We start from the raw sequence: 15,091 nt of genomic DNA on the forward strand, positions 1-15,091 counted from the left end.
AGTCGGACATGACTGAGAGACTAACACTTCCACTTTCGTAGTTGGTTTACACTGTTGTATTAGTTTCTGGCGTACAGCAAAGTGATTCAGTTGTAAATATATTCTTTTCCATTATAGGTTATTACAAGATATTGAATACAGCCCCCTGTACCTTAGAGTAGGTACTTGTTGTTTACCTATTTAGCAGACATTTTTATTAAGTCAATGCCAAATTCTCTCCCACTTCTCCTGGGTCTGATGTGAAGCTAACATTCCTCTTAGGGCACCCCTATTTGGATGGGAGAGGGGGGCTGGGAAAGGGACACATTAGGCATTCGTTAGTTTGTGATACTATGATAAGGGAGCTGTCTTCCTTCTCTTCTAGGGTCTAAAGATGAAGGATAGGAGGGACTTCTCTGCCAGCAAAAATTCGGTCAAAATAGCTCCTCTTCCATGTATTGTGCTGTGTGCTAAGTCGCTTCAGTTGTGTCCAACTCTTTTTGACCCTATGAACTACAGCCAGCCAGACTCTTATCCATGGAATTCTCTAGGCAAGGACACTGGAGTGGGTTGCCATGCCCTCCTCCAGGGGAATCTTCCCAACCCAGGGACCAAACTCCTCCATATATTGTTAACCTTAAAAATGCATTCCAACACACACTGGGTGTGGACAAATATTGTTTGATTCCACTTATACGAGGTATTGGGCTTTCCTGGTGGCCCAGACAGTAAAGAATCCCCCTGCAATGTGGAAGACCTGGGTTGGATCCCTGGGTTGGGAAGATCCCCTGGAGGAGGGCATGGCAACCCACTCCAGTATTCTTGCCATTCTCCCATGGACAGAGGAGCCTGGTGGGCTATAGTCCATGGGGTCACAAAGAGTCAGACATGACTGAGTGACTAAGCACAGCACACACACGAGGTACTAAAGTAGACTAGACTAGTTGACTAGAATATAGTCAACTTCATAGAGTCAGAAAGTACATTGGTCAATCCCTGAGGCTGGGCCCAGGTTAAGGAAGAAGGGAGAGGGAATGGGGAGTTAGTGTTTAATGGAGACAGAGTTTCAGTTTAGGAAGGTGAAAATTTTGGGAGATAGATGATGGTGAGAGTTCTACAACAATGTGAACATACTTAGTGCCACTGAACCATAAAGTTAAATATGGTTAAAATAGTATGTTTAACATTATGTGACTTTTATCACAATTAAAAAAAAAAACTTTTTAAAAAATAAATAAAATATAATTAAAAAAAAGAAAAAACAACCCAGGGATTTCCCTAGTGGTCCAGGAGTTAAGAATCTGCCTTGCAATGCAGGGGATGCAGGTTCAAATCCCTTATGGGGTAGCTGAGATCTCACATGCAGCTGGGCAACCAAGCCCGCACACCACAGTCTGCAACTAAGACCCAGCACAACCAAACTAAATAATAAATATTTTTTTAAAAACCCAGCTCTTTCTCGTCCTCTGCCTGCACAGGCCTCAGGGGTCACGCACATGGGCATCTCACCACTGCTCACGCTGACAATGAAGCCAGAACCGGGCATCCCCTGGGACTGAGAATGTGGCCCAAAATGGAAGGTTCTGGAGGAAACAGTTGTCTGTGGTGGTTTATGAGAGAATGTAGCTATCAGGTTAAGAAATCAAGTAGGTTATATATTGACCCTTCAGTAGTAGACTAAATATTTGAATGACAAGAATCCAAATAATATTATCTTAAATTGAGGCTAGGAAACTAAACTCTGGTTGGGAAATTACTGGTATTTTGTCTTACAGGAAAGATGACATCAGCTCACTAGTTCTCACTCTGGTCTGGCCCAGGGGAGCCTCCCTCAGTGAGAGTGCATAGAACCAATGGTGCAGCAGCCCCGTGGGACACAGTCTGGCAGTTCCTCAAAACGCTGAACAAAGAACCATATGATCCAGCGATTCCACTCCTAGGTGTGGACTCAAAAGAAATGAAAACCTGGGGTCCACATATAGCAGTGTTATTCATTATAGCCAAAAAGTGGAAACAAACCAAATAGATATCAATTGATGGATGGATACACAAAATGTGGTATAGCCATGAAATGGAATGTTTTTCAGCTAAAAAAGTTGACTGCTGGCTGTCTAGGGCTGGGAAGGATAGAAGCTGACTGCCAAAGGGCATGGAGTATCTTTTGGGAGGTGATTAAAAAAAACACTCTGAAATTGATTGTGATGGCAACTGCACAGTTCTGTGAATATACCAGAAACCAGTGAACTGTATTCAGTAAATGGATGAATTTTATGATATATGAATTATATCTCAATGAAACCTTTGAAAGTGAAAGTGATAGTTACTCAGTTGTCTCTGACCTTTTGTGACCTCATGGACTGTATCTCACCAGGCTCCTCTGTCCATGGAATTTTCTAGGCAAGAATACTGGAGTGAGTAGCCATTCCCTTCTCCAGGGGGTCTTCCCGACCCAGGGATGGAACCCCTGTCTCCTGAATTGCAGGTGGATTCTTTACTCTCTGAGCCACCATCCCCCAATAAGAGTGTGAGTGGGACTGAAGCTCCTAGAAGGGGAACTTTATTGATTTCATGATGTGCCCCAGTGCCTACAACCCCTGCAGGCAGACAGGTGCTCCATAAACTGTGCAATAAACATGCCAAGTGGGGACTTCCCTAGTGGTTCAGTGGCTAAGACTGCATGCTTCCAATGGAGGGAGTCCAGGTTCAATCCCTGGTCAGGGAACTAGGTACCATGTGCCACAACTAAGACCCGATGCGACCAAATAAATATTTTTTTACTAGCTTGCTGCTAGAAAAAAAGCACTCTCTGCCCCCTTCTGATGTCTATGTCAGAAGCTTTTTCTATCCCTTTTTCACTGTAATAAAACTTTTACCACACGGGAAATAAAAAGAAATGCTAAGTGACCTCTTGAACTAAAGCAGGACCCTGAGGGCTTCCCGTCTGGGATTTTCCAGAACACTCCCCTTTGCATAAACAAGAACTGTTTTTAGAACACCTGCACCCCTACTCTGCTTTGGGATCCAGTCAAAAGGCTTAGCTAGATCAGGTCAAAGCCTGTGGCCTAAGAGTGAGGTCAAGACAAAGAGGATGGAAGGACATCAAGAAGATTGAGCTACTGAGTCCCAGGCATGGGAGCAGCTCCGCCAGCCTCCCATGAGTTAGCCCAGATACCCACATCATCAAAGAGATTCCTTAAGGCAAAAGATTTGAGTCTGAAGCTCTCAGCTCCACAGGCTGTGAGGAGAGAGCTAGGCCGGCCCCCTTTGGAAGGAGTCTCTGCTGCTGCTGCTGCTGCTAAGTCACTTCAGTCGTGTCCGACTCTGTGAGACCCCATAGACGGCAGCCCACCAGGCTCCCCCATCCCTGGGATTCTCCAGGCAAGAACACTGGAGTGTGTTGCCATTTCCTTCTCCAATGCATGAAAGTGAAAAGTGAAAGTGAAGTTGCTCAGTCGTGTCCGACTCTGTGCGACCCCATGGACTGCAGCCTACCAGGCTCCTCCATCCATGGGATTTTCCAGGCAAGAGTACTGGAGTCGGGTGCCATTGCCTTCTCCAGCTTGAGCAAAAGGGTATTGGATGTCCCTGCCAAGCTCAGGCAAGAAGAACCAGACTCAAGAACTGGCTCCCCCATTTCTCTCCAAGGTTCTCTGATCCTTCCCCGGGCAGCTTTGGCCCCTTCTGGGAGGTGGCCTGCCCTGCCCCTCCTCCTCATCCCTCTAGGAATATTCAAAGAAGTGAAACTCACATCCTGATTTTTCATATTCTGTTACTCAGGCAAGGTAGTTAACACACGTTCTCCCAACTAACCCCAGGCATCTGTTCTCCAGGCACTGGGCCCAGCCGTGGGATGGGGAATGACTAAGGCACTGTTCCCTCTGCTGGAGTTCAGGCTGGCACAAGAACCAGACGTGGGCATCACCTGTCAGCAGACCCCATAAACACCATCACAGTCACCAGAGCAGAAAAAGAAGCCCCAGGAGCCCAGGGCAGGGCAGGGCAGGGAGGGGACCAGGGAGGCAAAGCGGAATTGCCCCCGGGGCTGGGGGGCAGGGGTGTTTTACCAGGCAGAGGAGGAGAAACAATTCATTCCAGACAAGCAGCAGCACAAGCGAAGGAGGAGGAATGTGAAAGTGCGAGGCTATCTAGGAGACCATTGGAATGTAGCAGGCAGAGGGCTAGACAGGTGAAATGAGCCAGGAACAGTGGGAAGGTGGCTGAAGAAAGTGGACTGAAATGCAAATGGCGAGAACAGGGGGAAGATAAACAAACTGTGATACATCTCACAGAGGAAGAGTACCATCCAACAAGAAAAGAGAACAAATGGCCAAGATGCCTAACACTACACAGAAATGTCAAAAACGTCATACTGAATGAAAGAAGCCAGACACAAAGAGAACACACTGTTTGATGCCATTTATATGAATGGTGAGGGACAGGGAGGCCTGGCGTGCTGCAGTCCATGGGGTTGCAAAAAGTCAGATATGACTTGGCGACTGAACAACAATAGTATGATGGCAAAACTAAAATAAAATAGGCAACACTAACCGATGGAAATCAGATCAGCGCTGGCCTGGGGCCAGAGGAACTGAAAAGGAGCAAGAGGGAACTTGCTGGGGTGGCGGAAATGTTCTGAATCTATGTGGGGGTGACTACATATTTGTCAAAATGCATCTATTATCTATTTTAAATGGGCAGATTTTTGTGTTTAAATTCTTCTATAATGTTTTTACAGGTTTTTCTTTTTCTTTTTTTTTTTTAAAGTAGGTTGAGTTCCAATTGTGAAGGACTTGAGTTCAAATTGTGAAGACATCATGCTAAGAAGATTAGACTTTATCCAGGAAGTAACGGGAAGTTTTTCAGTTTTCTTTGGTTTGGTTCTGTTAGGTAGGTAGAATAGGGAAAAGGAGTCCAAAATGGCAGTGGCTAAAAGACAAGGAAGGGAAAAGCCCGCAAAAATAGAACAAAAGAAGGTCCTAGGACCGGAGTGAGGACCTCAGGTAAAACAAACAACACTCCAGGCTGGCCCAATTTACATAGGACAGGCCCAGGGAGAGATAAACATATAAATAGAGGAGCCAAAGCCAGCTCTCTCTCTCTCTCTCCTACGCGTTGGGGCGCTCTTCTCCTCTTTGGATCGACGTGCCTCGAAGATGGATTTTCCTGCTATCTTCTAAATAAAATAGAGCTGTAACACTGATTTGTCTAAGAGCTATAACATGGTCCATTCGAGACCTGAGAGCTGTAACACGGTCTCTCCAAGACCTGAGAGCTGTGACACGCTGAGGGGGCTTTAATGTTTGTCACTGCAAATCTTTGTTGTGACGAGACAAAGAACTGAGGAACGTACCCTCGTGTGACAGTTGGTTAGTCGCTCAGTCGTGTTGGACTCTTTGCGTCCCCATGGACTGTAGCCCACCAAGCTCTTCTGTTCATGGAATTCTCCAGGCAAGAATACTGGAGTTGGTGGCCATTTCCTTCTCCAGGGGATCTTCCTAACCCAGGGATGGAACCCAGGTCTCCAGCACTGCAGGCAGATTCTTTACCATCTGAGCCACCAGGGAAGACTTTGGTTGCAAGTAAAAGTCCAACTCAAGCCAGTTTAAGCAAAAGAGGGAATTTCTTTGAAGGGTCTGGGGGCGACTCACAGAATTCAAGGCAGATTTGTAGCTTAACGCCTGAGGAGCTTCCTCTCAGCTTTGCCTCCCAATAACCCCATGACCTAGCTGTGTGTACCGGCCATAGCTGAGGACATCATGCTCAGAGAAGCAAAGTGATTTATCCAGGAACACACAGTCAGCAGGCAGCACAGCAAACTTGGAGCCCAGGTCAGTCTGATGCCGATGCCTGTGTCTGGCCTGGAGGAGCAGGGAAGCAATCACTCGAAAAGGCCCCTGGGAAAAACAGCCAAGCAGATGGAAGGAGACTGGGGAGGGGAGGGGTATAGAAGGTGACCAGCCCCCCTGCGGGAGTTAGGAGCACTAGATGGGTGAAGGAACTGGGAGGCAATGGAGCGGGACTCAGGACAGCAGATGGTTGGAGGCCTGAGGGAAAGACAGGCATGTACCTGGCTAGGGGCAGCTTTCCAAGAAGATGGGACTGCTCCTCCAGATCCAGTTAGGTAGGTCTCAGAACTTCTCTGACTCCTCAAATGTGAAAGCAGTTAATAACGCCTGCATGGACCATCAAAATTGTAGCTGCTGTACCAGAATGCTCCTCCTGGCGGCACTGAGCAGCTGCAATGTTTATCAGTTATCAGTATGTAACTCTATACTCACAGAACTACTGTTATTGATAATAACACAGCGTTCTTTAGGCCTCCTCCCCCAACCTGCTCACCCCATCGAGCATTTTCTTTTATCCTGGCTAAGGAAGGAGGGGAGTCGAGCACCAGCCCTCAGAACTTGAGGGTTCCTGGAATGAACTGAACCCAGAAGAGTGAGGGACTGAAGGCCCTGGTGCCTGAGGAGGAGCCCAGGGATTTGTAAGGGCAGCCTGGGTTCTCACAGCCAGCCCTACAAGAAGACACGTATTGGAGCTCTTTTGGAGACGGGGTATCAGAGCTGGGCTTGTGCGTGCATGCTAAGTCACTTCAATCATGTCCAGCTCTCTGTGACCCCATGGACTGCAGCCCGCCAAGCCCCTCTGTCCATGGGATTCTTCAGGCAAGAATATTGGAGTGGGTGGTAATGCCCCCCTCCAGGGGATCTTCCCAACCCAGGGATTGAAACCATGCCTCTTATGTCTCCTGCATCAGCAGGCAGGTTCTTTACCACTAGTGTCACCTGCGAAGCCCCGGGCTTGTGCCTAAGTGGAATAAATAATAGCCTGTTTGTTGCGATTTGAGGTATACTGGCCTCTAGATCTCACCTCTCATCTGTACTGTGGAATTTTATCATAGGAATCTCATTTCTTCTCCTGGAGATCCTTGGCTCCATGGAAGTGTAGTCCTGGTCTCACTTGGCTACTGAGCCATCCCATAAATTTCTATTATGTTGACACTGAGTTTCTCACCACTTCCCCTGAGGGAGAAAGGCAGATGGAGGTTGGGGGTGTGGGGGAGCATATCTTGGAGTGGGAGGCCTCATACTGGCTAGTCGCTTATTTATGCCAGGAGTTGTCCAAGGGCTTCAGCTGCATCATCAGACTCAGTTTTCACAACAGCTCTGTGCTGTAGGTGTAGCCAGCTCCATCGCACAGACAAGGCTGCGGAGGCTCAGGGAAAATAATGTCCTTTGATCACAGTCACATGGCCAGGAAGTAATGAAATCAGGATTCCTACCCAGAAGCCCCTATTCTTCCTACTGTGCCCCTTCTGGGGATAGGGTAGGCATGAAAAAGCATCAGTCTATATTTCACAACCTTACCCCAGAAAAGCAGCAATGCTGAGCAGTTGGAGAGGCCCTGACAGGTCCAGACAGCCAAAACTCTGTGACCCGAGGCAACCCAAGACCTGAGTTCCTCCTTCAAGCAAGTAGCCAAGACCAACCACCCTTCAGAATGCTCTGCAGATCATACAGCAGGGGCTCCAAAGTGGCTGAGCAGGCCAGAAAATCCTCCAGGATGAGCAGAGAGGTCTGTGATCCTGAAGGCAGAAACCTCAGCTTCACTGCCACCCACCTCCCGAGGCCAGAGGCCCAGAAGCCAGCAGCTGAGGCCTCACAGTAGCCCTGTGGGGAAGGGAGGCACCCTGGAGGCTGCTAGAAGGTAAGGGGCACCTAGCTTCCCTCCTGTGCTTAGTCGCTCAGTCGTGTCTGACTGTTTGCAACCCCATGGACTGTAGCCCACCAGGCTCCTCTGTCCTTGGAGATTCTCCAGGCAAGAATACTGGAGTGGGTTGCCATGCCCTCCTCCATGGGATCTCCCCAAACCAGGGATCAAACCCAGGTCTCCCGCATTGCAGGCTGATTCTTTACCATCTGAGCCACCAGGGAAGCCCTCCTATCCCTGAAAATAGCCTCTGGGAAAAGCACTGCCCCATTTCAACCCCAGAGACAGTTTCTCCCTGGGATCTGTAGGCTTGGAGCAAAATTACCTTACTCCCCAGTGCTTCTGCCTCTGCCACCCACACCTCTGGGCCTCTGGCAGGGACTGTGCCCTGCTCAGGACGGCTGGCAGCCCATGTGCTTCCACCCCCAGCCTCTCCCTGTTCCCAATTCTCAGGTTATTACACAGGGCAGGAGGGGGGGGTGGAGCCTTAGAGGGAAAGAGGGCATGGATGCCGAAGAATATAAAGAGCCAGGGAGGTCCTGGGCAGAGATACTTTTGCCGTGCCACTCTGCACCTGCCCAGCACCATGGTAATGTCTGGTGGTCCCTGTCAGCTGTGCTCTCCTGGAGCTTGGGATGGAGACTGGCACTCAGGGGCCCTCCTCAAGCCATTGAGGGCATGAAGGAGTGAGGCCAGGGCAGCCCCCTCTGCCAGGACAGCTGCCAGGGTTGCCTGCTTTGGGTGGTGGGGAGGAGGGGAGTTCCTGGCCAAGAGAGGGTTAACGGTCTCACAGGCTCCAGCCATAAGCAGCATGTATATGGGCATCACAGTGTATCAATCACTGGATCCGCCTGAGTGTTGCCAGCACAAAATTCTCTGTGTGTGACGGGTGTTCATGGGGACTCTTGGACTATCATTCCTGTACGCAACTGTGTTAAGTCTTTCATTTAACATGTACTATTGAGCACCCGGGATTCCCTGGTGGCTCAGATGGTAAAGAATACGCCTGCAATTCAGGAGACTCGGGTTCAGTCCTTGGGTGGGGAAGATCCCCTGAAGTAGGAAAAGGCAACCCACAACAGTATTCTTGCCTGGAGAATCCCATGGGACACCTACTAAGCGTCAGGCATTGTTCTAGGTGCTTGCGATACATCAGTAAACAAAACAGGCAAAGGGCCCAGCTGCCCATCCCCTTAGCTGCCAGGTGCTTACACTGGTAGAGGGGTTACCACTGAGGATTTACTCATTTTAAAAAAAGGCATAGAATATAGTAAGATAGAAGCTGCAAGAGAGGGAGAATAGAACAGGATGAAGAGATGAGTTGCAATGTTAAGTAGGGGCATCCCAGTAGGGTCCATTAGAAGGTGAATTTTGAGATGATTTTTGAATTTTGAGATGAAGGAGGGGAGGAAGTTGGTCATATGGATACGTGGAGGAAGGCTCCAGGCAGAGTGAATGGCATGTCTGACACATTTGAGGAAAAGCAAGGAGGCCGCAGAGCCAAGAGTGAGGCGAAAAGGAGTTGCAGCAGAAGTCAGTGAGGTCACGGAGCTGGCCAATGGCTCTATACCATCCCGGTGCGTCCATCTCAGGGTGTACCTCCCAGGCCATCGCCAGGGTCCCCGTGTACCTGGTGCTTTGTGTCCATCACTGTGCGTGGCCAGGTGTGCACCATTCGGCCTGGGTACCTGGAAGTCCCTTATGGCGCTCGTGTACCTGTCTACGTCCCACGTCTCGGGTCTGGACGTCACGTGACCGCCCCTCCTCTGTCTGCCCCGCCCCCTCTAGACCACGGCTCTGCGCTGCGCGTGCGCACTAGCCCTGGTTTGCCTAGTGGTGCTTCGGCGACCGGACGGGGCCGTGGGGGAGGAGCTGCAAGGACAACAGCATCGGATGTCCCGGGCCGCCCGTTGGCTGTCCAACTTAGGCCAGTTCAACAAGTACATAGAGAAGCTCTTCAATAGCAGGTGGGCAAGGGGGAAGGGAAAGGGATGGAAGGAAACAGACGCCACCTGCCCCCCTGGCCCACCCCACCCCACCCAGCTCCCTGCTCATCGCAGCCGGGAACTGGGCTCGCAGAGCAGCCCCGTGGCTTCTGAAAAGACATGTTCCTCAGCATGAAGTCCAAGAACACCAAGAACTCTAGTGACGCGAACAACCCCAGGAATAGTACGAAACCCCTATCAGCGAACGCGACGAAACCTCTGCCAGCGAACGCGACGAAACTCCGCGGACGGAAAACCACGAACCCCTAGCCGCGGAACACCGCGAAACCCCAACCACCAGCCTCCTCCCAGGGCCCCAGGTAGGAGAGCCTGGGCCCGGCTGGCCCCAGTCGGGGTCCTCGGAAGTGGGGGCAGGTTGGGCGGGAGCGAAAGGAGGGCTGGGGGGACCCAGGGGATTCCCGGGGACTTCCTTCTCCAGGCTGGGCTTTGACTTCCGAAGTTTAACTCAAGTCTCCCCGCCCATCGATCCTCTTTATACTATGAGAGGGGCCCTAACTCCTGCCCAGCCCGCCCTCAGTGAGAACAATAAAGAGAAACGGAATCTCTGTTGCTTCCTTGACTTCTGTGAGCCCTGGGCGGGAAGGGACCTGTCCTTGGAGGGGAAAGCGGGGGTCCTGGAGCTCCTACCGTAGGAAGGAAAGACCTGGGTTTAGGGGTCTTCCCTGCCTCCTTCCTGCAACCCATCCACCTTCCCACGCCCCAGGCACTTACACTACTTGGGGGTTGGGGAGGCGGCTGTGGAGGCCCTAGCCAAGAGGGTTTGATTTTGAACGCGATTGCGCTGCTCCTTCCGTGTTGCTGCGGCTTCTTTGCCTTTGGACACAGGGTATCTGATGCTGGGAAAGATCGCGGGCAGGAGGAGTAGGAAGCAGAGGATGACATGTTTGGATGGCATCACCGATTCAATGGACATGAGTTTGAGCAAACTCCAGGAGATAGTGAAGGACAGGGAAGCCTGGCAGTGCTGCAGTCCATGGGGTCGCAGAGAACTGGACACGACTGAGCAACTGAACAGCAACCAAGAGGGAGAGCATCGGTGAGGGAAGTGGATCCCAGCCACCTCAGAGGAGGGGCTCCAGCCAGATAACACCCGCCCCCCTCAAGTTTCTACACAGAGCAGGGCAGCCGTGATGCCAGCCTGCAAACAAACAGCACCCACCCACCCCACCCCCCACAGTGTGCAGAGCATAAGTCCTGCCTTGGCTTCGGGGATCATCTTGGCCCCTCTGTCTGTGAGCAGAGCAAAGGGAAGGCAGGAGCTTACCTAGGCATGTCCCTAAGAAGCTGTCTCCTCTGGGGGCTGGGGACCATCAGAGGGGCAGAGGCCCCATCCTCATCCAACTCTCAAAACAGGGATGTTCTGAGTAGAGTCCCAATTCCTGCCTCTGGGAAGTATCTACACCTCTCCCCACTCAGAACCCATCCCCTTAGCTGCCAGAGAAAATTCTGGGACTTCTGGCTCCATCATCCAAACTGTTCTTCTGCTGAAACCAGCATTCCTCCCAGACGCCCCCTTGCCTGAGCCATGCGCTTGCCCAGTGTGGCATCCTTGCTAGCCCTTTGACTTTTAGGGCCTAGGTCCACTTTTGAGTTGTTTGCACAGCCAGAACTTGAGGGGAACCACGACTCTGGTGTCATTGCCATGCGTTCAATATGAGGTGCTGAGCCCAGGAAAGTGAATCCCCTCATTCCCCAAACCCACAGGCTTCATCCCTTCAGGCAGAGCATGTGAGAGAAGCAGAAGGAGGCATTCCAGGAATCAAAAAGATTTGCATTCTCTCTCTTCTTGCTCCCAGCCCCACCGTGACGGTCCCTTATCCACAGGTACTCCTAGGCCAGGAAAAGAGGAGAGAGATGAGGTCGCTCCCTCTCAGTCACACATAGACACACATCCCACGTGCCTTATTCAAGATGCCCGAGAAGAGGAGGGCTGGCAAAGGCCACTAAGACCCCTCCGCAGCCCATGCCTCCCCAGGCAGAGTCCGGCTTCTCTCCCTCCCTGAACTGGAGCATGCAGACCACAGATTGGTCTCCTGGAGGTGGCCATCACTCAGCTAATCCAACCTCCTCCCTGTAAGGTCAGCTTCCTCCTGCAGCCTCCCTTCTGCTACTTGGCTTGAGTAACCCTTAAATGCCCAGGAGTTCACTGCCTCTCAGAACAAGTTCTTCCCAGCTTTCTGGTTCTTCAGTGATGCTTCCTTACAGTCAAGGAATGTCTGCCTTCCAGAGCCCTTTTCTGGAGGCACGTGGAGGTAACTCTAACCCTCCGTAAGCTGAAGCTGTGTTTGTTTGAAGACCAGTCATCCCTCTGCTCATGTCTTTCCGCCACACTTCATGGAAACAGCTGCTTGGCTGCAAGTCTGCCCCTCAGAAGCTCTGGTCTGCTGAGCGCTTTCCCGGATTAAGGGCCATGCTAAAAACTTCACATGTCCTGCTCATCATTTCATGTCCTGCTCACTACAACCCTATCGTTCTTTCCATTTTACAGATGAGGAACCTGAGACTCAGAGAGGTTATGGATCTGCCCAAAAGCACACAGAGGGAATATGGCCAATCCGGGATTCAAACCCAGGTTCATCTGACTCTAAAATTGATGCTGTGTCCCTGTAGTGGATTACCATCTGCTGCCCGACCTTGGACAAAATGCTGGACCTCTCTGAGCCTCGGTTTCCTCCTTTGCAGAGTGAGGATAACAGTATCTCCCCCCTCTCAGAGTCGTTGAGAAGGTTAAATGCCCCTGGCACACAGACGCCCATTTTCCCAACAATTTAACGTGACACTATCTCCAGACCCCTCCCCATCTCTGTCCCCATCTTCCGGCCATGCTTCTGCTGTGTGCTGTGCCTGTGAGGGGCCACACTTCAGCCCATCATGCACAGTGACCCACCTCTCACCGCCCCAAGGAGAGCAACTCCAATGGCCCCGATGTAAACCGTGACTGTCTTAACCCCAGTTGTTCCTCTGGGCTGGACTCTCTCTAGGAGAAACTAGCACTTCACCTACTGCCTAGGCTATAAGAACACATTGGTGGGGATCCATTTGGGGGCAGGGCTGCCATCAAGCCAATGATTGGGAGGGTCTAGAGGTGTGAAATGGGACCACTGAAGTTTCACTGACTTTCTGAATGACCTTGGGGGAGTCCCCGTCTCCCCCTGGGCCACAACTTGCCCCTCTGTGAAGTGGACAGGATGAATTAAATGGCTCTGATGACCCTCCAGACATTCTGGATCCGTCATAACACCCTCGGTTCCCTTCTCTCTGCCTGCCCCTTTCTTCCTGTGCATTTGGCCTGCTCCTGCCCCAACCAGGGGTCCACAGAGACACCGAGACAGTGAGGCTAAGAACTTTGATTTGCTTTATTTAGCCAATATGGAAGCAGGGAGCAAGCTACAGCCAGAGCCAAGGGAGCAGGTGGGAGAGCTGGGCCAGCCTCACCCTGGAGTCAGAGGAGCAGGAGGTGGCATTATGAGTCCATTGTACTGATCTCCCTGCAAGAAGAGGGCAAAACATGGCAGTGTGAGTGAGTAGTCCTTGTGCCCTCTGGAGACCTCAGGCACCTGTTCTCCCCCATTCTACACACCCCCATTTCCTGCCCCAGGCATCTGGGCACACAGGACACAGAACAAAACCCACCTGGGGACCGCTGAGTGGGGAGACCCACACTCCAAGAAGTCCAGCGTGCCTTCTTTGTCTCTTTTCCCATACCTGGGAGGGGAGAGAGAGCTGGGGCCAGCCCTATGGCCAGGTACCAGTTCACCTGCCTCATGCCTACCCCTGGGCACCATCCTGCCCAGGGCACAGGGACCTGGGCCAGACTGTAGAGATACTCTGCTCCCGAATAACATGGAAGTGGCTGGGCCTGGGGTCTTGGCTGGGGCCTCTCTCCCCGTCTCACACTCACCTGGGCCTGGTCAGCATGTTGATGTATCTACGGAGCTCAGCTGCATACTGGGCCATTTGCTCTGGCGTGGCATTGTCCCCCGGATACTCTGGCTCCAGCGAGGCTCCCAGGGCACCCAGGGGTGGCTGCAGCAACAGAGCCACGCACGTGGACAGAAGGAGCAGGAAGAGGCAGCGGTACGCGGCAGCCATCTGAGGAGCCAGGATCAGGGAGATAGAGGGAGCATAGCGCCCACCCCGCCCCCCTCCCCATAGCCCATCACCCATTTCTCCAAGCCTGGAGACCAAGGGGCAGAGCAAAGGGCTACTGGGAGCTGATCACCCCACCTCCTAGACCTGCCCTGGAGAGCTCACCAGCCCCCTCTTCAGAGCAGAACAGCAGCTGGAGCTCAGCTAGGGCCTTGGCAAAGCAGAGAAGTGTAGCAGAGAAGTGGGGGGTTGGGACTTGGGTAGGAGACCCAGGACTCCAGACACCAGGGCCTGATGGCTCTGAAGAGGCAGCTACGGGTGAGAGTTGGAGGGGAGGGGCTGTGGGAAGTAGGGGTGCTCCAGCTCCCCTACAGGGTAGGGGCACACAGAAGGGACTTGTGAACCAAAGGGCAGAAATCCACAGCCTTCCACCCCACTTTCCCTCAGCCACTGTGCCAGGGGTAGACAGGCAGATGCAGGTCCTGGAGAGGACACCGCAGCCCGTGTCACCAGGAGGGATGGCCACACACACGGACTTGTGTTCACAGCCACCACCCCCTGCCCGGCGCACACCTGCAGGCTTCTAGCCAGAAGGCTGCTCTCCCAAAGTAATGGATTTGTCCAAGTGTAGAGCTAGACCCAAGCAGGACCTCAGGCCTCTGGAGGCCCCCAGCCCTGCAAAGCACCATATCCTTCCACACAACCCATCCTTGGCCCCTCTGAGCCCCCAGGCCCCAGAGCTAGGAACAGGCTGAGCCCACTTACCCTGAGTCCTGAGCGAGTGGGCGCTGGACAAAATCAGTGCCTGCCTCAGGCTGGATGGACCCCACTCCGTCCCTGACCACGGCCCTTTTATAGTCCTCAGCCCCCCGAGTCCCCGCCTCCTGTCAGCCTCTCTCCCTCCCCAGCCCTCACCCCCTCCTCCCATCATCTCCCTGGTGCCTGCAACGCCAGCACCAGGACCAGGGACAGGAGGGGGAGAGGGCAGTGTTGTGGGTGTCACACTGGCAGCATAATGGGTTAAAGTGGGCCACGATCAGTCTCCTACAGGCCCCCGTCTGCCTTCGGGAGCCAGAGCAGGCTTAGTTCAAGAAGGATGGGGTCCTGGGAATGCAGGATAACTGAAAGGTTCTGATTGCAGAATTCAGAACAGCCCTGCCTGCCTCCCCAGGGTTAACCCAAATACTCAAGCAGATTCCCTCTGGGCAGAAGATTGAGGCTGTGGCTCTGAGACTCCAGGGATGAAGGCTGGAGACTCAGGACTTCCTGTGCATCTGTGATTAGAACAAGATGGAACGGGAGAGATC

General features: G+C 52.3%; 2 protein-coding genes and 1 long non-coding RNA gene across 3 annotated transcripts in view; 1 reads left to right on the top strand and 2 right to left on the bottom strand.

Annotated features, from left to right (window-relative positions):
- MPP2 (membrane palmitoylated protein 2) overlaps positions 1-9,427 on the bottom strand; it is a 46,368-nt gene extending 36,941 nt beyond the window's left edge. The window contains exon 1 of the mRNA XM_018065193.1: positions 9,320-9,427. The gene's annotated coding sequence lies outside the window, so the exon portion shown is untranslated. The remainder of the gene's footprint in view (positions 1-9,319) is intronic.
- On the top strand, positions 9,511-10,240 carry LOC108638226. Its single transcript, XR_001919655.1, has 2 exons — positions 9,511-9,656; positions 9,806-10,240. It is a non-coding gene; the product is annotated as an uncharacterized LOC108638226 (long non-coding RNA).
- Positions 13,034-14,612, bottom strand: PPY (pancreatic polypeptide). Its single transcript, XM_013972519.2, has 4 exons — positions 14,550-14,612; positions 13,597-13,787; positions 13,329-13,400; positions 13,034-13,183 (listed from the first exon to the last, which is right to left on the bottom strand). The coding sequence occupies exons 2-4, from the start codon at positions 13,785-13,787 to the stop codon at positions 13,159-13,161; spliced, it is 288 nt and encodes a 95-aa protein (XP_013827973.1). The 5' UTR covers positions 14,550-14,612; the 3' UTR covers positions 13,034-13,158.

The sequence above is a fragment of the Capra hircus genome, chromosome 19 (assembly GCF_001704415.2).
Source record: "Capra hircus breed San Clemente chromosome 19, ASM170441v1, whole genome shotgun sequence".
Lineage (NCBI taxonomy): Eukaryota > Metazoa > Chordata > Mammalia > Artiodactyla > Bovidae > Capra > Capra hircus.